This window comes from Schistocerca nitens, chromosome 12 (genome assembly GCF_023898315.1).
Source record: "Schistocerca nitens isolate TAMUIC-IGC-003100 chromosome 12, iqSchNite1.1, whole genome shotgun sequence".
NCBI classification, from domain to species: Eukaryota; Metazoa; Arthropoda; class Insecta; order Orthoptera; family Acrididae; genus Schistocerca; species Schistocerca nitens.
This window is the reverse complement of record NC_064625.1, coordinates 111,171,902-111,198,951: the sequence shown is the minus strand read 5'-3', so window position 1 is coordinate 111,198,951 and position 27,050 is coordinate 111,171,902. Positions and strand designations below refer to the sequence as shown.

The 27,050-nt window shown below is 38.6% G+C and overlaps 1 protein-coding gene across 1 annotated transcript in view; it reads left to right on the top strand.

The window, feature by feature from the left end:
- LOC126214857 (aminopeptidase N-like) overlaps window positions 1–25,577 on the top strand; it is a 235,715-nt gene extending 210,138 nt beyond the window's left edge. The window contains exons 15-19 of the mRNA XM_049941492.1: window positions 3,525–3,715; window positions 9,612–9,779; window positions 13,511–13,651; window positions 15,188–15,269; window positions 23,462–25,577. Of these exons, the coding sequence (XP_049797449.1) occupies window positions 3,525–3,715; window positions 9,612–9,779; window positions 13,511–13,651; window positions 15,188–15,269; window positions 23,462–23,704 (825 nt within the window). The 3' untranslated portion in view covers window positions 23,705–25,577. The remainder of the gene's footprint in view (window positions 1–3,524; window positions 3,716–9,611; window positions 9,780–13,510; window positions 13,652–15,187; window positions 15,270–23,461) is intronic.
- The last annotated feature ends 1,473 nt before the right edge of the window (window positions 25,578–27,050 follow it).

Sequence of the window (27,050 nt, the reverse complement as noted above, 5' to 3'; positions counted from 1 at the left end):
GTATGTTGTTGTTGTGGTCTTCAGTCCTGAGACTGGTTTGATTCAGCTCTGCATGCTATTCTATCCTGTGCAAGCTTCTTCATCTCCCAGTACCTACTGCAACCTACATCCTTCTGAATCTGCTTAGTGTATTCATCTCTTGGTCTCCCTCTACGATTTTTACCCTCCACGCTGCCCTCCAATGCTAAATTTGTGATCCCTTGATGCCTCAAAACATGTCCTACCAACCGATCCCTTCTTCTAGTCAAGTTGTGCCATAAACTTCTCTTCTCCCCAATCCTATTCAATACCTCCTCATTAGTTACGTGATCTACCCACCTTATCTTCAGCATTCTTCTGTAGCACCACATTTCGAAAGCTTCTATTCTCTTCTTGTCCAAACTGGTTATCGTCCATGTTTCACTTCCATACATGGCTACACTCCATACAAATACTTTCAGAAACGACTTCCTGACACTTACATCTATACTCGATGTTAACAAATTTCTCTTCTTCAGAAACGATTTCCTTGCCATTGCCAGTCCACATTTTATATCCTCTCTACTTCGACCATCATCAGTTATTTTACTCCCTAAATAGCAAAACTCCTTTACTACTTTAAGTGTCTCATTTCCTAATCTAATCCCCTCAGTATCACTCGATTTAATTTGACTACATTCCATTATCCTCGTTTTGCTTTTGTTGATGTTCATCTGATATCCTCCTTTCAAGACACTGTCCATTCCGTTCAATTGCTCTTCCAAGTCCTTTGCTGTCTCTGACAGAATTACAATGTCATCGGCGAACCTCAAAGTTTTTACTTTTTCTCTATGAATTTCAATACCTACTCCGAATTTTTCTTTTGTTTCCTTTACTGCTTGCTCAATATACAGATTGAATAACATCGGGGAGAGGCTACAACCCTGTCTCACTCGTTTCCCAACCACTGCTTCCCTTTCATTAATATGAATAAAGGGTGACATTTCCCTGGGGCACTCCTGATGACACCCTTACCTCTGATGAACGCTCACCGGCGATGAAAACATACTGGGCTCTATTACGTAGGAAGTCTTCAAGCCACTCACATATCTGAGAACCAGTTCTATAAGCTCTTACCTTCATTAACAGTCTGCAGTGGGCCATGGTGTCAAACTCTTTCTGGAAGTCTGGACTTATGGAATCTGCCTGTTGCCATTCATCCATGGTTCACAGGATGTCATGTAAGAAAAGGGCAAGCTGAGTTGTGCACGACTGATGCTTTCTAAATCCTCACTGGTTTGTGGACGGAAGCTGTTGTGTCGTAACAAAATTTATAAAACAGTGGAAACTACAAGCATGAATATCAACAATGTAGGAAAAGGTAGGTTGCTACTTACTGTAAAGAAGACACGTTAATTGGAGATGGGCACAATTAAGAGACTTATACAAAGCTTTCAGCCACAGCCTTCATTGGTAAAAGGGAAACATACACCATTCATACACACAAGCAAGCACATCTCGTGTACACTTGACCGCCATCTCCATCAGCTTGGGCTAGAGTGCATTGGGGCCTAAGCTGCCAGAGTTAGTAGTCATGTGTGCGTGAGGTGTGGTTGCTTGTGTGTATGAATGGTGTGCGTTTCTCTTTTGCTGATGTAGACTGTTGCAGAAAACTTTTATTAAGTGTCTTTTTAATTGTGCCTGGCTGCAACTTAACATGTCTTCTTTATGGTAAGTAGCAATCTATCTTTTCTTACATTGTTCAAGTAATTTTTTTGTATTCAAACACAGACTATGTCCAAGAATTCTGCAGCAAATCGATGTTAAGGATATTGGTCCACAATTCTGTGGGCCCACTCTTTCGCCCTTCTTACATACATGACGTAGTATTGTAAAGAGATTGCATTACCATAGCAGAGTTGTCAATACAAGTAGATACCACACACATTAGTGAGAGCTTGCTGCAACCTGCAACAATGTATGAGAGGTGCTCCTAAAAATTATGCCTTCCTTCTCAGTATAGCAATGGCCTCGTGCTGAGGCCGGTAGTGTCGAGCATACGAGAACTCAGCTCCAGTGTGAGACCTCAGCTACTGCAGTCAGCATCATCATCTAGGACCCATGAGATAGTTGAAGTTTCTGCTGGAATTGTTCTGTGCTTCAACAGTCGAAGTTTCTGCTGGAATTGTTCTGTGCTTCAACAGTCAGTAGCAGTTGTAACTTATCAAGCAACCCTGTACTGTAGATCTACGTGAAAGTTGTAAACCTTTTATTCATTTATGTAATAAAGTGAACTATTATTCCATGGGTTCCAATGTGATAAGCTTTCTCCCAGAGCAATCAAAGAACCCACAGTTGTGGCTGGATAAAAGTAGCTTTGCCTGGTCACCACATAGGAGTCACCCACACTTTTTTGCAGTCATTTGGGAGTTGGCACTGGTTGAAAGATTCATGATGAATGCGAGCTAAGTAGGGGGCCAATGATGTAGAGTACTCTCTTTAAAACCAAACTAGTTTTACATCTGGTGATGTGTTTGTTTTCAACTCTTCCAGTTACTTCTATACGCCAGGGATGTTCCTTACTGTGCTCTAAATAATGGAGTCTGTGCGTCGGTCGAACCACAGATTTCTGCTTATCATGTAGTAATTTTCATTTCCTCTTGTACCTTGTTTGTGTACATCTTTATTTAGGAGGCGTTCATCGCTTGACCTTACCGCCATTATGCTTTGGTATATACACAGTCAATATACTGTCATAATAGTATAGTGTACAAAATCTTGCCTACAGGTCTGTCTTGGTGGTATTATTGCAATGTATCTCAGAAAAGGGCAGTGAGATGCGTTGATAAACTATCACCCAGACAGACCTGTAGGCAAGCTTTTGTACACTATAATATTATGACAGTATATTCACTGTACATATACCAAAGCATAATGGCAGTAAGGTCAAGCGATAAACACCTCCTAAATAAAGATGTACACAAACATGGTACGAGAGGAAATGAAAATTACTACATGATAAACACAAGTCTAAAACTGTCTATGACTGCCCCTGAAGAAGCAAGCAAAAGGTTTTTTAATAAATTCCCCAAAATCATTAAAAAAGAAACAGACCTAAAATGCTTTAAAAATCATTTGAAACTATGTCTTACAGAAAAATGTATATACAGTTTGTGTGAATACTAATATGGTGTTTAAATATATTATATCATTACTGAAATGTACCGTTAAAAATTATCATTTCTATATGTTGTTTGGATTTGTGTGTATATATATACGCACACAAATTTCTATTAACATTTTTCAGTCGCACACACACACACACACACACACACACACACACACACACACACACACACTACTGTTTGACTGCTGTGATATGACAAAAAATTCGTGAACGTACATTGTAACTGTTTTCATTTAAAGGTAGCTAATGGCCAACTCTTGTACTTACGATGCTTTTAAATATGAGTTTCATATTAGAAAAAATGTGCTATGATATTTTGTAAAAAGTGATCTTAAGTTTATCAATGTCAAAGTATTTTCACTAGTCGATTCACTTGCAGAGGTATATGCTGAGCGTTCTGATGCCATTACTCGAGCGGCTGCAGCTGGACCCGCAGCCCACTGACAGCCTGCCCACGAAACAATTGAGGGCACGTGTCCTCTCCAGGGCACTCCGCCTGGAGGCGCGCAATGTCACTGACTGGGCGGAAAGGCTGTTTGCACGGTGGATGGCAGCACCTACCAATTACACGTGAGTCACTCGCTTCCATCTAACTGTGTCCAACAAACCTTGTAACATTACTGATGCTTGGTTGCCTCATTACTGTCCATTCAGTGGCTGCTAGGTGCATAAACAATTTTTAAAGAATTACAGTAAACACCATCAAAGCTAATTTACAATTGAATCATATTTATTGTAACTTGTCACACTGATGATGGTGATGATGGGCTTGCAAGTAATGAGATCCACAATGATCACAAAATGATCAATAGTGCACTAAACCTTCAAGCAATGGACTTGGATGAATGTGTGGGTATCAATAGTTAATGCAGACTGACTCCTGAATGTGTACTTGCTGTCTACGAGAACTTGACACTGACAGACTCTACGAACATTATTCAGTTAAGGCTCTAATTAGGCTTTATTTAAATGACTATATCTGAAGGAACCTTTATGGAAGATGTGAAATATTTCACTCTAGTCTGTTTAAAAGTACTTGATACTTGACGTCTGTCACCTGACACTACAGTGTTGCCACATTGGACGCCAGCTACTGCTAGGTTATAGGTAACACATAAACAAGACAAGTCACTTCTCAAACACTGGTAATGTGTAATGTGAAGCAGTCTTGGAAGTGTCCACCACGAGGTACATTGGAAATGAGAGATGCACTGTGAACAGCTGATTTTAAGTGACCAGTGACAGCTGTGGCAGGAGATGCATTTTGTAGCCTGGAATTTAAATTAGTATCCTAAGCTAACCACAGCCTCGTGATGTATAATGTGCCCAAGAGAGCAGTGGTCAGCAGTCTGTGGAAGAACTAAAATCGTGATTGCTCTGTTCATGCCTATTAAAGCTAACCTCCACAAGCAGATTCCAGACAAAAAAAGAATGATAGGTATTGGCTACAGGAGTTGGAATGTTGCTACAAACAATGAGCAGATTTTTGATGACACTGGCAGATTCCAGACAAAAAAAGAATGATAGGTAGAAAAATAAGAGCAAATAAAGAAGTCAATACAATGCTGAAAATGGCGTAGCAAAGAAGTTGTGAGTTTGACGGTGATCACCCAGTTGCAGTGATGAATTGCAGCCTTCAATAAGTCAGTTTCGCGCAGTGTTGTGCGAAGCATATATAGTGTAAGCCTATCTATGCGATTATGATAACTACATATGTGATGCTGAATCATGTTTTCTGCGGAAGTATCCAAAAGTGTTTAGTTAGTGCTGTGTATGAAATATGGGTATTTCTCTAACATCATTACGTGTATGTGTTGTTTGTGGTGTGGTATGAAACGAAATGTCATGTTGCTAGAGCCTCTAAATGGGTAGACCGGTCACCTGGTGCAATTCTTTTTAATTGACATCAGTTTGGCGACTTGTGCTTCGTTGGGGAAGAGATGAGATGATGATGATGATGATGAATATAACACAACACCCAGTCCCTGAGCGGAGAAAATCTTCGACCCATATGGGAATTGAGCCCGGGGCCCTTAGCATGGCATTCCAATTGTGCTGACACCTCGGCTATCAAGGTGGACTGTGGTGTGATGGGGTTATCATGTATGATGAAATATGAAATTAAAGGACCTGACACATGATTTGGAATCCAAACACATCTAGAAAGAATGCCGGACCAGGAATGTAAGTGAACTAACCAGCTGTTATGGCAGCTAGGCAACAGGAAACGGTTCAGACATGATGTTGGGTGCTCTTGATTGGAGAAAACCAACTCCAACACATGAAGTGTCAACTGTCAAGTAATTTTAGTCAGATTTTAAATAATATCTTCTTGCAGCAAAAGTATACATTTTTGATTCAAAAAATTTAGGATTCTAAGACAAGGGCCTTGAATTTATGGGGGGACTCAGTTTTAAGATCCAAATATCCTGGAAGTGTTATGACAACAGTAATTGGGGATAAAGGTCCTTCTTAAATTATATAAGCTTCAGAGGAAAAAATCAGGGGTTTTGGGTAAAGCATGTCAGTCGTAAAACAAACAGTTATTAGAGAGGTTGTATTTTTAAGTTCACATAGTTTTCCTTAATCGAAATTCCCTGTACTTGTAAATTAGACTGCAAATGACAAACAGTAGCAAAAAAACTGTAAAAATAATTGGAATATTTCATGTATGCGAGGCATGTGTTTTGAGTATGCAAAACAAAAAGAGAGAGAATAGTATTTGTTAGGGCAGTGTAATAGCAAGTTGAGTTAGTCCACCTTGCTATGTTTCGACCATTGTGTTAATGTTAATTACAAGGAGTCCTTGGTACATAGTTTTAATAGAGTTCATGGTAGTTTTATTAAGAGTTCATGACTATGAATGCATACCTAGCCACATTGAGCACTATAGTTTTGAAGTTAGAGTAACTTCTTAAGATTCATGTATGTCACTTCTGGTTTTTGTTGTTATTTCTTTCAAGAACCTGTGATTCTAAATAAAAGGACCTCAACAGTAGAATGATTAGATCTTATTAAGCATAATTACCAGTAAAAATCTAATGTCATTTGCCACCATTTTGACTTGGCTCTTTGCCTCACCTCATCATTTCAAGAGACGATATTACTTCTTGTAGTTTATTTGCCAGTCTCAATAGACTTATGTGACAGAGCATGTGCTAACTGATTGAGGAAGAACACTGCTTTTCATAAAGTGATCAATCTCACACTAACTTATTGTGCTTAGTGATTTACCAGTTTTTGCTCTTTATTCAAATTCTACAAATAAATAGATAAATACAACAAAACAATGGAGAGAGTATCAAACATACTAAAAATTTTCTTTAGGAGACGTAGACCACCTATCACTCCTTTCACAAAATTGGATGTGTGAAGGCATAAGAAATAATTTATTCAGCTGAGTCACTCAATTTGTTAATTTATGAAATGCAAAGGTTGGTTGCTGTTCAGTTGTAATTTTTCTCCCACAGCTTGCTTTCTGCCAACATTCATTTTATCCTCATAACTACGTAGTCAGTCTCTTTGCAGAACATTTGAATTGACTGCAATTGAGGTATATTCAGTATTTTGTGACTACAGTATAAAAATTGTTTCCTCAATTTTCTCTTAACTGTTACATATTTCAAGACTGTCACAACTACTCAAGTGAATTTATTTATTATCATCCCAATGATCACATTTGTGATATAGGATTTGTCAGGATACATTTTAACAACTATATAATATATTTAAAAATTTTTTTTCTATGCGGAATTCATATGAATCTATCTTACGTTTAATACAATATACAACTAATAAGTGTTTCTATAACATAATTTCTTACATGCTTGACAGACCTATTCCTTGATATTTAAATTTCATTTGTCACATTTATGATATCATATATTCTTATACAGGTGAGCAGAGCTATTCACTTATACTGTAGTGACAATTGTTAAGTGTGTGGTTCTTAATCTTCTTATGTACTTGACAGAAATATTCATTGATGTAATTTGATTTGTCACATTAGCTTAAACATATATTCCTATACAGTTGCAAAGAGATATTCACTTATGCTGTAATAACATTTGTCAAGCATGTGATTCTGTATAACAGTTTTAAATTTATCCTCGCTTTCCAGCTCTTTGATATGTTTTGGTAGTGCATTAAAAAGTTTGATGCCTTGATTACATACATGTTTCTGACTTCGGGTCCTTGTTACAGCTTGTAAGTGGAGATCTTTACGTTGCCGTGTATCGTATAAAATTTGTTCTAATCTTTTAAAGTTAGTTTACCAAAGTCATTATTGTATGACTTCTTCTAAGATTTCTTTTGCCTTTTACCACAGACAGTATCCTCAGTAATTCTTTGTCGCAGCATGAAAGCAGCAGAGAGAGGGTGGAAGGTTGATTGTGTAGTGGATAATTAATTGAAAGCCTAGGGTTAAGTAAGGATTATGTATCGAAAGTTAGTCAATAACAGTTTGTTCCTTAAATCAGCAACCATGCCTGGAGAAATCACAAAATTACATTTCAATTTTTTGGATAAAATGTCAGGGAATATGAATTCCCCATGCAAGACTCATTCATGATGCTGTAATTTTTGGTACCATTCAGTTTTCCTAATTTGAAATACATTATTCTTTTATAGTTGTGTGTTCCATTGTTCATTTGAATGATTCTTTTATCGAAATGATGTGGAATGAGTCAATTTGCAGAATATGTACACACAATTGGTGTTAACATGTATGAACACACAATTTTTTTAGTCCTATTCATGCTACCAGTTTTCAAATAGAAATTCATCCATGGAATAGAAAGAATTTTTCAGGAGAAATTATTTTAGGTTAGATTTAAAATTTGCTTTTCTATTGTCAAATGTTTTAAATTATTGTGAAAATAATCAAAAATTCTTGTTGCTGCATATTGAGCTGGGCCACTGAGAGCCTTAATAATAGCTAATAAAGGTCATTTTCCCTCTAGTGTTGTAGGTATGGACCTCAATGGTCTTAAATTGTGGTAGATTAGTTATGATGAATTTCATTAGCAGTTAACATGCCTAGCTCCATGGAGAGGTAGCTGCATAAATACATGGGTGAACACCTTATTCTTCCTTAATTTTGGGCACTGTGTTCTTTTTTTCTGAGTGCTCAGTTAGCCCAAAAATTATTCCATAAGGTGTTACTGAGTGAAAATATGCAAAATATTGTCAGGAGGGTAATTAGTTTGTTTCCAAGATTACCAGATGTCTGAAGAGAATATGCTACTTCCAGTTCAAGTTTTCATCAACATATACACCTAAAAATTTGGAACATTCTACCATATTTTCTGACTTTGTTCATAAGTTGCATCAGTTGTTGGTATGACTCTTTTTGTTGTAGAGAACTGGATATAATGTTTTTTCTCAAAATTTATGAAGGGCCCATTTTCAGATAATTACTTAACAATTTTTTGAAACACATTATTAAGGATCTTTTCTGTTTCTTCTCTGTAATGGGATTCATCGTAACACCAGTATTGCTTGCAAAAAGCACCAGTTTTGCTCGTTGAATGTTAAATGGAAGGACTTCCTTCGTGATTTGTCCCAGTCACTAAAATTTTCTCCCTTTCAACTTCATATTCTGCACAACTTTTTGCATTTTGTTTGTTAAGTATGATTCAAACCAGCTTTATGTAAAGCCATCAATTCCATAAAACTTGAGTTTTTTGTGATCTTCCTTGAGAAGACCACAAAAAATAACAATTAGTGATATTTTATTATTTATGGCTTATGGTATTCAATGAGTGAATGTATAAATAGCATTCTCAGTTGAGCAACATTGTTGGTAACCAAACTATGATATCTAAATAAATTGTTTCTACTTAAGTGTGATACTGCTCTTGAGTACATTACTTTTTCGAATAAAAGGTGTCAATAAGGAAATTGGTCGATAAATGTTTGTCTGTTTTGTAACCTTCCTTAGGAAAGAATGTAAAGCGTATATCTATGGTTTCCTTTGCCAGGTCTGAAGACAGGTTTATAGGAAAATTTTTCCTGTCAAAGGAAAATAAAAGGTTTGGGCATAACTGAGTATTAAATGATGAAGCAGGGAAGTCCACTAATATTGAGAGGTGAGACACGGACATAAAGACACAACAATATGTAGTGTGTGTAGATGCAGAAGGAGAGAGAGGGAAAGGGGGGGGGGGTAGATATTGAATGAAAATAGTTGAGTGTAGTTAAAACATAACTTCGAAATTGTGTAAATTGATACCACATAGCCATCTATTTCACTACGAAAGTCCATCATAATCGTAAAACTGACTCATTTCACATCGTAGCGAGAGGTCACAGTAATCACCTACAAACATGCAGATAAATCAGTGATTTTATTCCACAGCTGTTAGATGAAAGGCTTAACTGTTACAGTTGGACAGTTATTGATGATTAAATGAAGGAAAATCCACATTGTGAGATTGTTCAGCTGTTAGTAGTGATCATTTCACAGGATTCCCGTGGACCTGCGGCCTACCGTGTACTGTGCTGCTGTGATGGAGGGCGGTGACGCCGAGTTCAACTTTGCGATGGCTCAGTTCCGCAACACGACAGACCCGGCACAGCAGCGCGTCCTTCTGTCTGGGCTCATGTGCAGTCGGCAGCCCTCACTGATCGCCATGTGAGTCGATAACAGTTTGTATGTGGCATCTTAGCTACTGGAGTGGACATAGAGATATTACTTGTAATTTATCAGTTTGCTGCTTGTTGAGCAACTATACACTATCTGATCAAAGGTATCTGTACACTTATAAGTGGACTTTAATATGGGGTGCGTGCACATTTCACCTTTATGACAGCTTGACCTCTGCTGCAGACACTTTCCATGGTTCAAATGGCTCTGAGCACTATCGGACTTAACATCTGAGGTCATCAGTCCCCTAGAACTTAGAACTACTTAAACCTAACTAACCTAAGGACATCACACACACCCATGCCCGAGGCAGGATTTGAACCTGCGACTGTAGCGGTCGCGCGGTTCCAGACTTGTCGTGGCTAGAACCGCTTGGCCACCCTGGCCAGCCATACACTTTCCATAAGGTGTCTGAAGGTGTGTGGAGGAATGGCAGTCATTTCTTTCTCAAGAGCCAAAATTGAAGACAGTAGTGAGGGTGGATGCTGGGGTCTGGAGTAAAGTTGACGTTTTAACTTGTCCGAAAGGTGTTCCACTAGGTTCAGCTTTGGACTCTGGGCAGGCCAGTACATTTCAGAAACATTATTGTCCACAAACCATTCCCTCACAGATGCTGCTTTGAGGGATTGCTTTGTCATGCTGAAACTGTCCCTCTCCCGTCTACAGTGCACAATGCTGTAAAATGTGTTCGTACATGTAGCTCCTTCTTATGTACAATAATGGGAACACAGCCTAACCATGAAAAATGCCCACATTCTATAAGATGACCTACTCTGAACTTCACTGTTAGTACTACACATGATGGCAGTTGACTTCTTTAGGCTTTCACCAAAGCAAAACCCTTCCATTGGATTGCCACATGGTATACTCCAATTGTTCATTTCCAGCCATTCACTGTCCAGTGGTGGCACTCTTACACCACCTCAAGTGTAGCTTAGGATTGATTACAGGAATGTGTGGTTTATGAGGAGTTGCCCGACCATTATATCCCATTCTTTTTAAGTCCCTATGGCAACGGCCTTACCGTAGGGGATAGACTGGTTCCCATTAGATCACCGGAGTTAGCGCCATCGGGTGTGGCCAGCACTTTTATGGGTCACCATGTGCTGCTGCCATTTTTTGGGGTGCACTCAGCTTCGTGATGCCAATTGAGAAGCTACTCGACTGAATAGTAATAGCTCTGCTCAAAGAAAACTATCATAACGACTGGGAGAGCGGTGTGCAGACCACACGCCCCTCCTATCCACATCCTCAGCTGAGGATGACACATTGGTCGGATAGTCGTGATGGGCCACTTGTGGCCTGAAGATGGAGTGCTCTTTTTTTTTAATTAAAAAAAAAGGTCCCTATGCACAGTCATTGTGCTAGGTGGATTGCTAGTAGCTCTTTGGATCTGATGAGTGATTCTTTCCTCTGAATTTTATCTAATTTTTCACAACTACCCTCTCCAATTATTGACAGACTTGTCCACCAGTATGCGAGGTCTACATGGTCATAGTTTAGCCATGATTGTTCTTTCTCATTTCCACTTCACAATTAGACCACTGACAATTGACTTTGGCAGTTCTAGAAAGCTTGTTCACGTGACATCCAGTGACTAGCCTTTGTTCAAAGTCCCTGAGCTCTGCTGGCTGACCCACTCTGCTGTTACTGCTTCTGTGCTGCCACCTTTATACTGGTGGGTCCACTTTGTGTGACATCTAGTGGTCAGTTCTGTTGTGACAGTGCCATGACATTTACAGTGCCACCACGGCAGTACGTGCAAACGGTGATAGAGGCGCTCCGCTACTCGGCTGAGCGCGGGAGCGCCACCTAGCTACAAATGGCGCCGGCCGCACATCACGGCAGTCGAATAAGAGATACTGAGTTGTTATCATGTAACCAGCTATTGTTTCTAAGTGAGTGTGTTTGAATATCCACGCAATTATTGGTGATTAAAGGTTGTAACAAGTTCCATGGTGCATTGGGGTGTCCAGATACCTTTGATCAGATGCTGTTTTACAGAACATTGGGAAAATAATTCCTTTTACATTCTTTGATACATTCACAAGCATTCTTGCAATGAAATTTATGCAAAGACTAACAAAAAAGTACTGCAAATTGTCACCATATGGTTGTTATCAAAATGTAACTAAATGGTGTTAAAAATGGGCAGTATCCTCTTAATTTCCTGAAGGCTGTAATTTTGTTTTAATCATAATTTTTACATGAAATAAAGTCTGTGTACCACAAAAATTTGATGTTCTTCCCAAGTTATCGCATTGCTACATTCATTTTGATTTTCTCTCTCTCTCTCTCTCTCTCTCTCTCTCTCTCTCTCTCTCTCTCTCTCTCGCGCGCGCGCGCGCTTCTACTGCCCATTTCCATAGCTACGTGGCCAGCATGGCTGGGATGCCATAAAAGGTGCCAGCATTCGATTCTCTGCCAGATAGATTTTTCCCATTTGCAATCTGGTTGTTGTGTTGTCCTCATCATTTCATCATACTCAACATGCTAGCCCCCAAAGTGTTATAAAATAAAATGACTTGCCCTAGGCAGCAAAATTCCACACAAGAGCACTTCTGGCCAAATATGCATTCGCATTCATTCTCTTCTACTTCTGTTACAAGCCAGCTAAGGACCACAATTAAGTCACTAAGTTAGCTTTAAGCTGTCTCATGTACTCATTCCTCTGTTCACTTTTTTTGTCTCTCTTGTGCTGTCAATTTTATTGCCTGTCTTTTTGGGACTTCTTAAATTTCGTTTCTATATTTTGTTCTGCTTCAATATCTCGCTTTTCTTTTCTTGGATGGAGTGCCTGATCCATCTTCAGCCAGGAGTAACCATTTTTCTAAAAGCCATTTGGCTCACTAGAGTTTGATGATGGGTGATGGTTACTACTATATGGAAGTGGATTGAGCACTCTGTCCAAACTAGCGAAATTTTCATTCTTTTTATGTGTGCCTCTTGATGGCTCATTGTCTTAACTATTCAGTAAGTGGTCTCCTTTACTTATACATTATTTATGTTCTGTTAGAATTTTCCTTACATGTTTACATCTGGAATATCACATGACTAAATGTGTGTCTCACATTAAAGTCTTGTGAAGCAAGTGTGGCAGTGTGTTCCAGAGAATGTCAGTATACAAATAAGGAATTCGACTGATGTGTCCCACACACATCATAATCCCAGAAATTGCAGTGGATCATTCAGTGACGAGGCGTTGACTGGTGGCGTGCTGAGCCAAAGCAGTGCTTGCTAGGCACAGTTCAGCATGCAACGCATTTTGTGCTCGAGGTATCCTGTGAAGGTGTTTCAAAGCCAGCTGGTACTTCTGTTCTTTCTCTAACCAATTTTTATCTTTTCTTGCATGTGAATACATCTGTTGTGACATGGTTTTTCAGTGAAAAAGTGGTGGAAATGACTGTAATATACAATTTTCAGACACAGGTGGCAAACGTCTTAAACCGGAAGTATGTGGTATGATGTTTATCAGTTATAATCACAAAATTGTTGTAGTAGCTCAATGATTTTTTTAAGCAGTTGTGATAATTATTTCTTTCTCTTTGTGGTGCTAAGTAAATTTGAATTGTGGATAATTCTGTGTCCATAAGCCACATAAGTGTTTCTGTATTGGCATCTGGTTAATGGATGCTTGTCATCCATCACAAATATTATTAATATTCTTTTGTTATTTCAATTTTGAATAGAAAAGGTAATTTGTTTCCTTTTGCATGCAGGTTGCTAAACGCCCCTCTGGAAGGCAAGATCATGAGGGTTCAGGATGCGTTAACAATCTGGAGGGCTGTTCCGAGAAACCCTGTGGCTCGTGCTATAGCTTTTGATTATGTAAGGGAACACTGGACTAACCTTACAAAAAGGTAGGTTGAAATATTTCATGTAGTATTAATTATTTGAAAAATTTTCTCTATTTATTGGTCAGACATTTGCACAATGAAAGTTAGGTATGAGTATTGTATGTGGAGAAAAAACAACTGTAATTTGGTTTTCCTTTCATCTTTTAAAATATCATAGACATTTTCTGATGCATATGTACATTTTTTTCTTTCACAGACAGCTCTTTGGTTCCTAATGGAAAGAATTCTGAAGATTTCAGTAAGACAAGGTGTATATTCAGCATTTACGTGTCTTAAACAGTCACAGAGTACTCTAGAGCAGAAGCACCCATTAGTGCCACGGTGGAAACTCTCTATACTGAGTTTTGTTCTTTGATCATTCTGATACACTTTGACAACATTTACCATTGTGCTCGAGTTACAATGTGTAAAGAAATTCCAGCTACTTGTTTTAATGTTCCTCTCTGTAGAAAATTATGTTAATTTTTTCTGAGACTTTATCTAGGACTTCTGCTAATCTATTAATACCACTATCCACACTACCACTACACATGGGGAAAATAATTATTTTCTTGTTGATGTCAAGCTCTTTTAATAGCTGATATTTTAAAGGTTTTTCTTCACTAACCGAGCTAGGATCATGTCTCAATTTAAACTGTGTTCGTTTTTTGAACATTATTGCACAATTACTTGCCCTCTGAAGCAATCCTTCAGGCAGTGATAATTTTAGATGCTGGATTTCTGTTGTCTTTGCACCAGTGCTCTTTGTGATAAACTATAGTGCAGTTCGAAGGTTGGAGCTCAATTTCAAATTGCAATTTTTTTTAAATACATATTTCATGCTTTTGTGCAATATTGTGAAATCTGTGAAATGCCCAGTATTAATTGCCCCAGTGCTTTCCCTGTTACAACATCCAGTAGGTGTGCTTTTCAGTGTGTTGTAATCTGTCCTGCAAGTGCCTGCTGCCAAAGTTTTTAAAATGTTCGAGGCTTTCTTCAGGTTGACGAGCATGTTGTCTGGCTTTATCCTAAAACAAAGGCCAACTTTGCCTATCTATAACAGTAGTTAGTTGATCATGCATGGTCTGATACTGACTTTCTGTAAGTATCAGTACCAATCTCTCCTTCCATTCCTGTTTAAGTGCAAGCCACACCTTTTGGAACTCTGCCTATTGACGGTTCTAACTGGTAACAGATCAGCACGTGCAAGATCAGTCACTGTCGGTACCATTTTAAAGCCCTCGCATTGATCTGTCTCACAGCTTCATCGTGGCCAGAACAGCTCGACAAAGTGCACATTGGTAGACGTTGCTCAGATATGAGATCCTTCAGCTGCACATACTGTGGGTTTGAGCAGTTATAAGAATGTCACTTAATTATTGCCCCAAGGGGTTACCATGCAGTAGTTTTTCTATTAAGGTGATTCATAAATATACTATATTTTATCAAACTATATTGAGTCCCCTACAATATGTTCCTCTCCCAGAATTTATGTACAGCATTTGTTGTCATCAACTGGAGACGAGACTGCTGTAGCGTACTTTTTGTACCATGTTACAGATTTTCTGACACAGACTTCCCCATTAAGGACATGCTGGAAGGTGCTACTGCTGGACTGAGCACTCAGGTGCAGCTGGACGATGTAAGTAGAAGGCGGGGCTTCAGATATTAATTTTTTGCTTTTACAGTAGTTTTACAACTACTAATTGTCAGTGTCAGGACATCAAAACTTTTTTAATGGTCTGCAGTAACTCATTTGTGCATAGAACAAAATATCTATCACGATTTATTGGTATTAGCATCTGTTGCACTTTTGTTTTCATTTTATGTAAGTTTATACACGTGGACAATGTGTGCTACATAACAGCACATTGTTACTTGGCAAGGCATGTAGTAACCTCGCTGTAATAGGAAGTGACTTGTTATGTGGCTAAGTACATTCACACTCCTTTTCAAACTAGTCAAATAGTTACCTCACAGAATGAGTGTGAAAAGTGACCTTAACATAAAACCATGATGTTAATTAGAATGAGAAGGTGTATAGCACTGACAGAGAAAGTAACAGAAGGAGCAAACAAATGTTGACAAGCAAAAGTTAATGGAACAGTGTGAAAATTATGGAACTGTGCCAAGTGAAGCAGAATTCAGATATCTACCCTAAAACAGAACAAGTAAAATGAATATAAATATTTTGTTGATATCTGCAAAAAGCTTCACAGTGTGTGTCACATGAAACTAGACTTTCAGGCTAGCAAAGAAACTCTGAGAAAAAACTGGTCCATATGGGTGATTTCATTTTAAAAGGTGCCTGAATAAATGAATCGTTATTTATTTTTCATACACCTTGCCTGATGAATAAATGATGAGAAACGAATGTGTCTGATGGTATTTTCCAATAACAGTGCAAAGCAACATTTCTTTGTTGTGAATGCAGTTTTATTTCATGGCCATTTCTCCTCTTTAACATATTGTGTAGAAATGAACAGTGAAAAAAATTAAAAATATGTGGAAACTAGGAAAGCTGAAATTTTGGCATTAATTAAAGATCACCAACCTTCTCCTCTCTATTCCACTGACAAAATCTTGTAACAAAATGTTGGCCCTATGTACTGCCACGATGCTCTTTAGACATAAATCGTGTAAAACTTAGGAATCTTGCAAAGAATAAGATCCATGGTTCTAATACATCAAGCGTCTCTCTCTCTCTCTCTCTCTCTCTCTCTCTATATATATATATATATATATATATATATATATATAGAGCGCTGGCAGGTCGATAGACACACAAACAAACACAAACATACACACAAAATTCTAGCTTTCGCAACAAACGGTTGCTTCGTCAGGAAAGAGGGAAGGAGAGGGAAAGATGAATTCCTTTCATCTTTCCCTCTCCTTCCCTCTTTCCTGACGAAGCAACCGTTTGTTGCAAAAGCTAGAATTTTGTGTGTATGTTTGTGTTTGTTTGTGTGTCTATCGACCTGCCAGCGCTTTTGTTTGGTAAGTCTCATCACTTTCTTTCTTTTTAGATATATTTTTTCCACGTGGAATGTAGATGATGTGACTTACCAAATGAAAGTGCTGGCAGGTCGACAGACACACAAACATACACACAAAATTCAAGCTTTCGCAACAAACTGTTGCCTCATCAGGAAAGAGGGGAAGGAGAGGGAAAGACGAAAGGATGTGGGTTTTAAGGGAGAGGATAAGGAGTCATTCCAATCCCGGGAGCGGAAAGACTTACCTTAGGGGGAAAAAAGGACGGGTATACACTCGCACACACACACACATATCCATCCACACATATACAGACACAAGCAGACATATTTAAATATTTAATATTTAATTTAATATGGTCTTTAAATATGTCTGCTTGTGTCTGTATATGTGTGGATGGATATGTGTGTGTGTGCGAGTGTATACCCGTCCTTTTTTCCCCCTAAGGTAAGTCTTTCCGCTCCCGGGATTGGAATGACTCCTTATCCTCTCCCTTAAAACCCACATCCTTTCGTCTTTCCCTCTCCTTCCCCTCTTTCCTGATGAGGCAACAGTTTGTTGCGAAAGCTTGAATTTTGTGTGTATGTTTGTGTTTGTTTGTGTGCCTGTCGACCTGCCAGCACTTTCATTTGGTAAGTCACATCATCTTTGTTTTTAAATATATTTTTCCTACGTGGAATGTTTCCCTCTATTATATATATATATATATATATATATATATATATATATATATATATATATATATATATATATATATATATATATATATATATATATATATATATATGTCTGCTTGTGTCTGTGTATATGCAGATGGATATGTGTGTGTGTGTGCGAGGTATACCCGTCCTTTTTTCCCCCTAAGGTAAGTCTTTCCGCTCCCGGGATTGGAATGACTCCTTACCCTCTCCCTTAAAACCCACATCCTTTCATCTTTCCCTCTCCTTCCCTCTTTCCTGACGAAGCAACCGTTTGTTGCGAAAGCTAGAATTTTGTGTGTATGTTTGTGTTTGTTTGTGTGTCTATCGACCTGCCAGCGCTTTTGTTTGGTAAGTCTCATCACTTTCTTTCTTTTTAAATATATATATATTTTTTCCACGTGGAATGTTTCCCTCTGTTATATATATATATATATATATATATATATATATATATATATATATCTAAAAAGAAAGATGATGAGACTTACCAAACAAAAGCGCTGGCAGGTCGATCAGCGCTTTTGTTTGGTAAGTCTCATCATCTTTCTTTTTAGATATATTTTTTCCACGTGGAATGTTTCCCTCTGTTATATTTATATATATATATATATATATATATACGAGGGCGGTTCAGAAAGTAACCTCCGATTGGTCACAGTGCGGGTTGTGGGGGGAGAAGCGACGCCATCTGTGCGTTCACGCACTCAACAGGTCAGTCGGCATCAAGCCGTGGTCGAGTGAACGTCGTACCTGCCCTAGTTTAGTTTTTGTGGCAGTTTGAAATGTGTGCTGCAATAGAAAACCCCGCCAAATGTGAAGTGCGTGCTGTCATAAGGTTTTTTACAGCCAAAGGATATTCTGCAGCAGCTATTCAGCGTGAGCTTTGTGCCGTGTACGGACCAAGAGTTATGAGTGAAGGAGTTGTCCATGAATGGGTACGTTTATTTAAAAGTGGACGAGAAAACGTTCATGATGAAGAGAGGAGTGGTAGACCTTCATTGGTGACTGACGAACTCGTTCAGACAGTTGATGCAAAAGTTCGTGAAAATCGACGTTTCTCAATGTTGGAGTTGTCTACTGGTTTTCCACAGATTTCTAAGACTCTCTTGTACGAGATAGTGATAGCAAGATTGGGTTACCGTAAGTTCTGTGCACGATGGGTGCCCAAAATTCTTACCGACCACCACAAAACTCAAAGAATGGCCTCTGCATTAGACTTTCTGTCATGTTATGAGGACGAAGGAGAACTATTGTTAAACAGAATCATGACCGGTGACGAAACTGGATTAAGTACGTGAACCCTGAGACAAAAGAACAATCAAAGATGTGGGCACATTCAAATTCGCCTACCAAACCAAGAAAAGCCTCGCAAGATTTTTCTGCCAGAAAACTGATGGCAACGGTGTTTTGGGATGCCAAAGGGGTGTTGTTGGTTGAATTCATGGAACGTGGTACGGCCATTAATCAAGACGTGTACTGTGAAACAATAAAAAAGTTACGACGGGCTATACAGAACAAACGCCGTGGTATGCTGACTTCCGGTATCGGTTTTTTGCACGATAACGCCCGTCGTCAATCTGCTCGCAGAACAACGGCCCTTCTTGAGTCCTTCAAGTGGGACGTTATCAACCATCCACCTTACAGCCCAGACCTGGCGCCAAGTGATTATCACCTCTTCATGCATTTGAAGAAATGGCTCGGGTCACAGCGGTTTGATGACGACGAAGAGCTCAAAGATGCGGTCACAGGCTGGCTCCAGGCACAAGCGGGTGATTTTTATGCAGAAGGAATTTCAAAGCTTGTGAAGAGATACGATAAGTGCCTCAATTGCTATGGAGACTATGTAGAAAAATAGTGCAAAGATGAAGTTGTAAGATGTATATATTAAAATATTTTTATTTAACTTGGTGTATTTTTTTAAATCAACCGGAGGTTACTTTCTGAACGGCCCTCGTATATATATATGTGTGTGTGTGTGTGTGTGTGTGTGTGTGTGCGGTTGGCAGCTTTGTTACTAATAAATAAACATTGTGTGTCACTTCACTCAATTTGGTATCCACTGTGTCAATTTCACCCCTTTTTATGTGTGAGTAGCTCTTCTGTCAGTCTAATGAGGCTGAGTGACCTTCCAAACCTATCCGCCAGAAAAAAATTTGAAATGGTCATTGGGAACAGAACCTGAAACTCCAGTGCCACTAGCCAAAAACAGTGAATTTCGTTGCTTTGACATTAGAAGACTGAAAAGGCCAAGTATTGGACCAAAGATGTATGTAAATACTACTGGAGGAGACAGACTGTGACAGATGAGGAAACTGAAAATATAATAAAATTGGTCAGACAGATCCAAACAGAGAGTTGGCATTATCATCTGCGACCAAGACATCAGACGAGGAATCGACAGTCACCACTGTGGAAAATAGCAAAGTCACCACTGACGGTACTTTCAAGAATACTGCTAAGTGGAGCATTGTGAAATAAAAGAAGAAATATTGTACTTTCTGTTTCATTGTTCTAAATGGGAACTTCATATATAAAGATGTGTAGCATTCACAGCCCTCCACTTGTAAAAGTACTGGGGTGTACGCTATTGATAACTCCTCTCTTGCTGCTTCTCAGGCATAAGCACGATGGTGCTTCCTGCTTCTCGGGCATAAACACGATGGTGGTGCTACCAACACCAGGTTGCCAATTTGGTTTGCTGAGTGATAGGTAGACCTATAGAAACGTGTTCAGGTGGATAAGTCAATCGAGAAAATTGTCAGTTCGCAGGCAGACTGAACAGTCGGCCAGTACATACCTTCAGGAGGCAAAATTCCAGTACTGGTGAGAGACAAAGTTAAAAGTGGGGAAAAAACCTTTTACTAACATTCTGAACTCTTAGTTCCTTCGCCAGACAGGAAAGATGGCTGTGTCTGGAGAGGATTAGTAGGTTATTCAGACACAAACTTGTGACTGATCAGTGTTCGATCTTTCTGATGTTTTGGGCACCTCTGTGAAACTGCGGTCTGAATGACCAATCCTTCTTCCCAAATCTATCCCTTTTTCTTCTCTAAGGAAGAGACTTAAACTTCTGAAAGGCAGGAATAGTTTCCTTTAGAATTCATTCACCAGCAGGACTGAAAGTTTGATGTCGACGGTAGGTGTATGAACAGTTTGATTTCCACATGAAAAATATTGGTGATATCTGGGCATGTTTTTTGGGTGCATCTTATCACAGCGAATTTCTACTTACAGTGGTGCCACATTTTCAGTTAGTTTTCCCTCCACCCTCTTATATTCTTATGTTGGCACTTTTTGTTAGACATTGTTACACTCTGTGGATATGTTACAACAAATGTGAGTTGGTGCCAGATTGGGACTCGAACCTGAATTTCATCTCAGACAAGAAGAGAATAGAAGCTTTCAAAATGTGGAGCTACGGAAGAATGGTGAAGATGTGTAGATCAAATAACTGAAGGTGTACTGAATTGAATTGAGGAAAAAGAAAATGTATGGCACAACTTGACCAAAAGAAGGAATCAGTTGAGAGGACACATTTGGAGGCATCAACGAATTCTCAGTTAGATAATGGATGAAAAGTGAGGGGCAAAAATTGTAGACAGAGACATACGTACCAATAGAGTAAGCATTTTCAAATGGATGTCAATTGCAGTCGTTATTTCGAGATGAACATACTTGCACAGGATAGACGAGCATAGAGAGCCCTATCAAGCAGTCTGCAGCTCGTGGTCTAGTGGCTAGCATTTCTGCCTCTGGATCATGAGGTCTTGGGTTCGATTCCCTGCCGCGTTGGGGTTTTCTCAGCCTGGGGACCGGGTGTTTGTGTTGTCCTCGTCATCATTCGTGAAAAGTGGCGAGATTGGACTGAGTAGAGATTGGGAATTTGTATGGGCACTGATAACTGCGCAGTTGGGCACCCCACAAACCAAACATCATCGTCATCACCACCTGTCGAGCAAGAGTTTGGACCGAAGACAACAGTAATGCAGGGTAGAATTGATGTTTCACTTTAGTCTCCTCCTGTGCCCAAAACTATTTATATTCTTTCTGGTTTTTATTATCTGAGTAAGTGACTTGTTTCTCCTCCTGAACATTGCAAAACCAATCCTTCCTTGCTCCCTGAAGGGGGAACCTTTGTAGTTTTAAGTGAGCCAATCAGCAGTAGTAGAATTTCGCCTGGTGAAGTTAAGCACTGGCCAGCCATTCTGTGTGTGTAATTGCAATTTTTATATTCACTTTTTGGATTAAAGGAGACCACTCACCAAAAAGCAGAAGCACTGAGGCATTGATAGGCAACACAAAAGAAAGAAAACACGCTAGCATTCAGAGTAATCCTTTTAAAGCCAGAGTAAAACACACACACACACACACACACACTAAATAGTGCTAGCAAACAGTGCCAATGCTGTATTTCAGCAGGTGGCTAGGTTGTGTAGGATTGGGTGGGCAGAGAGAGAAGCAGGGAGAGGGATAACTAGCAGTTTGTAGGGAGGCAGCTGATTTTTCTGGCTAGGAAGGTGGGAGGGAAGGGTGGCAGTACAGGGTGGGATAAATAAAAGCGGCCTGGAGAACAGAGTTCCACGGTACAAGGAAATGCAGCAGAGGAAAGGAAATACAGTACTAACCTGACTATAGCAGATTTTGAAAGTTACTACCATTCATCTCCTTGCACTTTTGGGCCTTGGTCAGCAAGTTGCTGAAAGTGGATCAAAGCTGGACTGCTGGAATTGCTGCAATTTCATCTAAAATGTCCTTCTGCAGTTCTTGAAGACTATGAGGGTTGTTGCGATACACCTTAGACTTGAGGGCTCCCCACACAAAGTAATCACACCCTGACAGATAAGTGAACTGGTTGGCCAGCTAGGGCTATGATCATATACCCTGCTAACAACTCTGTCAGTTGTGAAGGCTGTGTAAATGTACTCCAAGGTTTGAGTGACTGTGTGGACAGTCTCCCCATCCTGTTGGAAGTAACTGTAGGTCTTTTCCTCCCTTTATTAATGCTGCCACAAATGTTTTCAAAATGTTGGCAATGCAATGCAATGCACAGAAGTCAGCGTCTGATGAAAGAAGATGGGACCAATAATGTGGCATGCCGCAACTGCACACCAAATCCCAATCTTTTGATCGTAGAGTGGTGTGCCGCAGTAGTTACACAAATTCTGTGATTCTGAGAGTTGATGTAAACAGCTCAGGTGAATCCAGGCTGCATCAGACAGAAAGAACAGCTCCGTGTCCAAGGCATTCATTTTTATCTCGGTGAACAGCTACTCACAAAACTGTAAGCGATGAGGAGCATCTGCTGGTTTCAATAAGTGAACAATACACTCAGTGCAAGATCCGTTTGGTTCAGAACTGGTTGTCTGACACTTTTGATGTGTTTTGGTTTAAGAATTTTGGTCTCCCAATAGCTCCGATTTAAATGTGCTGGATTAATACGTATGTAGCATAGTTAAAAGAGTCCCTGGTAAGTCTTAACATTCCAGTGTGATGTCGTTACGGACCACCAACAAGGTGGCATTCGCTGCCATAAACTCGGATACATTGCATCTTGCAGGTGCACTTCAGAACGATATATGAGGCTGTGATTTGAACTAAAGATGGACACGTCAAATGATTGTGCTCTATATATCAGTGGTAGGCAATGAAAACCTCATAACTCCACTTTGTTTAATTTTACAGGAGAAGGAGAAATGGTTTCTTAAAAAAGAAATACATGAAATGATACAGCCAATGTAGCTACATGTATAACTACCTAGTAGAAACCTAGTATTGACAGATAGAGATATCCAAGCACTTTCATCTCTCTCTTTGATAACTGAGTTACTGGTTACTGGAATCGTGAACTTTTCACAGACAGAGAGTTAAGAGGTTTTCATTGTCTCCCATTGATATCACCGTCATGTCGATGTAAAAGGATTTTTTATAATATTCAGTGTTTCGCTTTTGAAATTTTGGTTAAGGGAACTTCTACATTTGTCCGGATTTTGGCAGAGTACCCTTATTTGTGTGAATGGTGTACCTCTGACAGAAATGACTTTACAGTTACTTTTAGAACAGTTACTTGTAGAACTAATTTTTGCTGATGAGAGACTAATGCTTTTAAAATATTTAATTATCTTCCTCGTATTTACAGCTTAAAGCTTTCCGCGAATCGCACAGGGGGCAGTTTGCCTACACATCTGCCGCCATAGAGCGTGCCATCGAGTCTCTGCAGGAAGTGGTGTCTTGGACACAACGTTTTCATAAAGATATTGCGAACTGGCTAGACTCGCCAGCTGCAGCCGTTCCGCATGACACGTATCGTGCCAGGACGCCTGCTGCACGTCCTTCTAACCCGGTTGTCTCCTCTACGAGGGCATCACCGGTTGCTGTGTAGAAATATAGCACTATTGCAGCAGTGAAGTGTTCCTTTGATTGTGACTGTGTGGAGACACACTTGCTATTCATCAAAACAGAAATGAAGACTGCCACAGCAACTTCCAGTGACTTCCTGTAAACTTGTGACTTCCTGTAAACTTGATTTTATTATCAATACTAATATCCATAATGTATTGAATTTTCTTTGGCAGGAACCAGCACTGTTGGTACATAATGACCTATGAGTTCCGTTTCAATTGCTGCACTGTTTGTGCTATAGTTCTTTACTTCATCTGGGAGAATTTGGACAAACACATTCACCATAAAGTAGCAGGAACTGACAAAAACATTTTCTAGTGTGAGTTTCTTTTCATTCTTTCTATTAAAACACTAAGAATCCATCATTTATCAAATGCGTGAAAGTGAAAAACGATAGCCAGTTGAAGAAAATATTACATAACTTAACGTCATTTTATTTGTTATCCTAAGTGCTTTAAACATTTGTACAAAAAGGTCTTACATACTACACTGAGCTGAGAAGTAATGTGTATAAGAGTACTGATAATAAAGCATCGGCAGTAAAACAGAACTTTCAGTAAGACTTGAAAGAAATTCTACTGTTAGCATCCTAGTTCATGATTTCAGAATGGCATTCTTGATGGTGGATAACTCATTTAATGGTAATTTGCTTCTTTTTTATGATACAACATTTTTGTGTCCTTGTGTAGTAACCAACAAAGCTTTTTTATATAATTTTTCAAATGTAGTTATCAATGACAAATCCATATTCTTGCAAAGAAAATATTCTGGAAAACAAAATTAATACGTTTTCTCTGGAGTATTTCAGTGTTTATCTGTTACCGAATGAATTCATAATCCGTAATTGTTCCATTAAAATGCATTACAAATATTTGTAGTACTGCCTCCTTCATAAAGGAGTTAAAAATCAACGTAGGCTATGAATGTGAACACAAAGTTAGTGATGGAAATGTTTCATCAACAAACAAAACTTTCATAGAGGTTTATATAGTCAAGCTGCGCCATTTGAGCAAAAAGCATTCAGGACGTCAGCAGCATGTAGTACAATGTATGATGGCTGGAAGCATTTCATGAATAAATCATTCCAAAGACGTCTTAAAGACAACATTTGTGCAAGCTTCTTGTAAATAGTACTGTATAAAAGATGCTGTAAGATAAAACTTTCTTTTGAGTATTTTACCTCTCTGTAATAAACCTTTATTGTAACCTTTTCACTGAAATGAAATTTCATTTAGATTTTTGTAGTTTTTGTGTGATTCCTAAAGAACAGTCATTTTAATAAAATAATGTTTTTATTTACTGTGCCTGTGTAATGGATTTATGTGATTAAGTTAACAAAGACTGAAAGGAACTACTAGATACTGTGCCTTCTGTTAAAATATATAGACAGTATATATGAAAATTTGTGGTTGAAAATGTGAAATTGTACCTTAATGTTACTGAAATACACAATTGAAGAAAAATAAGGATAGGCATGCTCAAATACATACACGGAACAGCAAAGAAAGTTTAACTAACTTTTGAGCTCGAGTCCATATATCACCTACCTCCTTCTCTCTCTCTCTCTCTCTCTCTCTCTCTCTCTCTCTCTCTCTCTCTCTCTCACACACACACACACACACCAATAATCTTAGGCCAATAATCTTAGGTGATTTCTTGCTTATCTTTATTTTTGTTCCTTATTTCCATTACTGTAAAATACACAGTTTGTTTCATTGCATCATCTGATAGGTGTGTGTGTCCTTGAACTACAATTACATTATTAATTACCACATACCAGGAAAACATGCCTTAATCACCAGTAAATAAATACTATATTGCAGGGATATAACTGTTTGTAATAGGAAAGTAAATAAGTCAAAATTGTATTTTGTTAATTATATGAATTTGTATTTTTAATGTTTGTTTTGAATAAAGAAGTTCTATACATTTTTGCAATTACAAGTATTACTCAAAAATCCTTACCACCAGTCCAGTTACTATTTGTTTACAGGGCCATGTTTCAAACTTTAACGATTGCAAGACAGTATTTACAAGATACCATAATCTATAAAAAACACGAGAGATGCATTACAGAGCTATGTTCAAAAGATGAAAGTTGTAACCATACAAAAGAAAGGGAATGTAGATCAACTATGAAGAAAGCAGCCTTTCATGTGATGACATCACAAAGCAATTCTTCTGATGGGAGCACTACGACTGTGTGCTCGCCACAGTATCTGATCAAAAATTAAAGGCAGTCTGAACACTGGTTAATCCTGTTAACATCACACTTCATATTGTGTCAAGCAACTTATCTGGTGATCAATTTCCTAGGCACGTTTTGTCCGAATGAGTAAACAAAAAATTATATGATTACAGGTTATAATTCTAGATGCCCAGAGCCTCAAACATTCCATCAAAAGCATTTTACAATGCTTACATGTTCTGAGATCCACTGTTGTTGTGAAAACACTAAATTTACTCAGTCTCATAGAGCTATTAAAGAAACAAGTATGCACCACTAAAGGATACTATATTAACTAAACCATACAGCCTCATCAACGTCTCTAGATAATTTAAGATACAGATCTGTGTTGCCTTAGCAAACTTTGCTCAAGTCCTGTGGTGGTGATGGAAAAACGAAGTGTGGCCTGTAGTTAGTTACATGTTCCATGATTTTGTTTTGGACAAAAGACCATAATTATGTGAATCTAAATTTACATTGAAAATTAATTTGTACATGTGGCTAAATTCTGAACTTTTTTTTTTTCAAAAAGGAAACAGGGTACACAGATGTGAGTTAGTAATTCCTACCCACCATCTTTTACACATTACAGTAATAGAAATTCTTCTTTGGAATGGGAGGCATTGTCAAGCAGAAACTTACTCAGTTTGTTTTGAGATTTTACTTTGCTGGCCGTCAGACATTTTATATCACTAGGTAAGCGATCAAAAATTTTTGTTGCAACATTGTGCACTCCTTTTTCGCTAAACACAACATTAATGTGGAGTAATGAATGTCATTTTTCCTTGTAGTGTAATTATGTACCTCACAAACTTCATGAGGGAGTAAATACATTGTGAATCAGTCGTCACAATGCCCAACTTGTCAAACAGATGTCTACAAGATGATTATCAAACATATTATTCTTACTGCATTTTTTTGCACAATGAAGACTTTCTTTTTAAAGATTAGTCAGCCCAGGACATTATTCCATATGAAGTTATTGAACAAAAATATGTCAACTTACTGATTTCTCTCCCCACGATCTGCAATGTTTCTTAGTGAAAATGTGGCTGAACTAAGTTGCTTCAGGAGTTCCAAAATGTGTTTTTTTTACAAT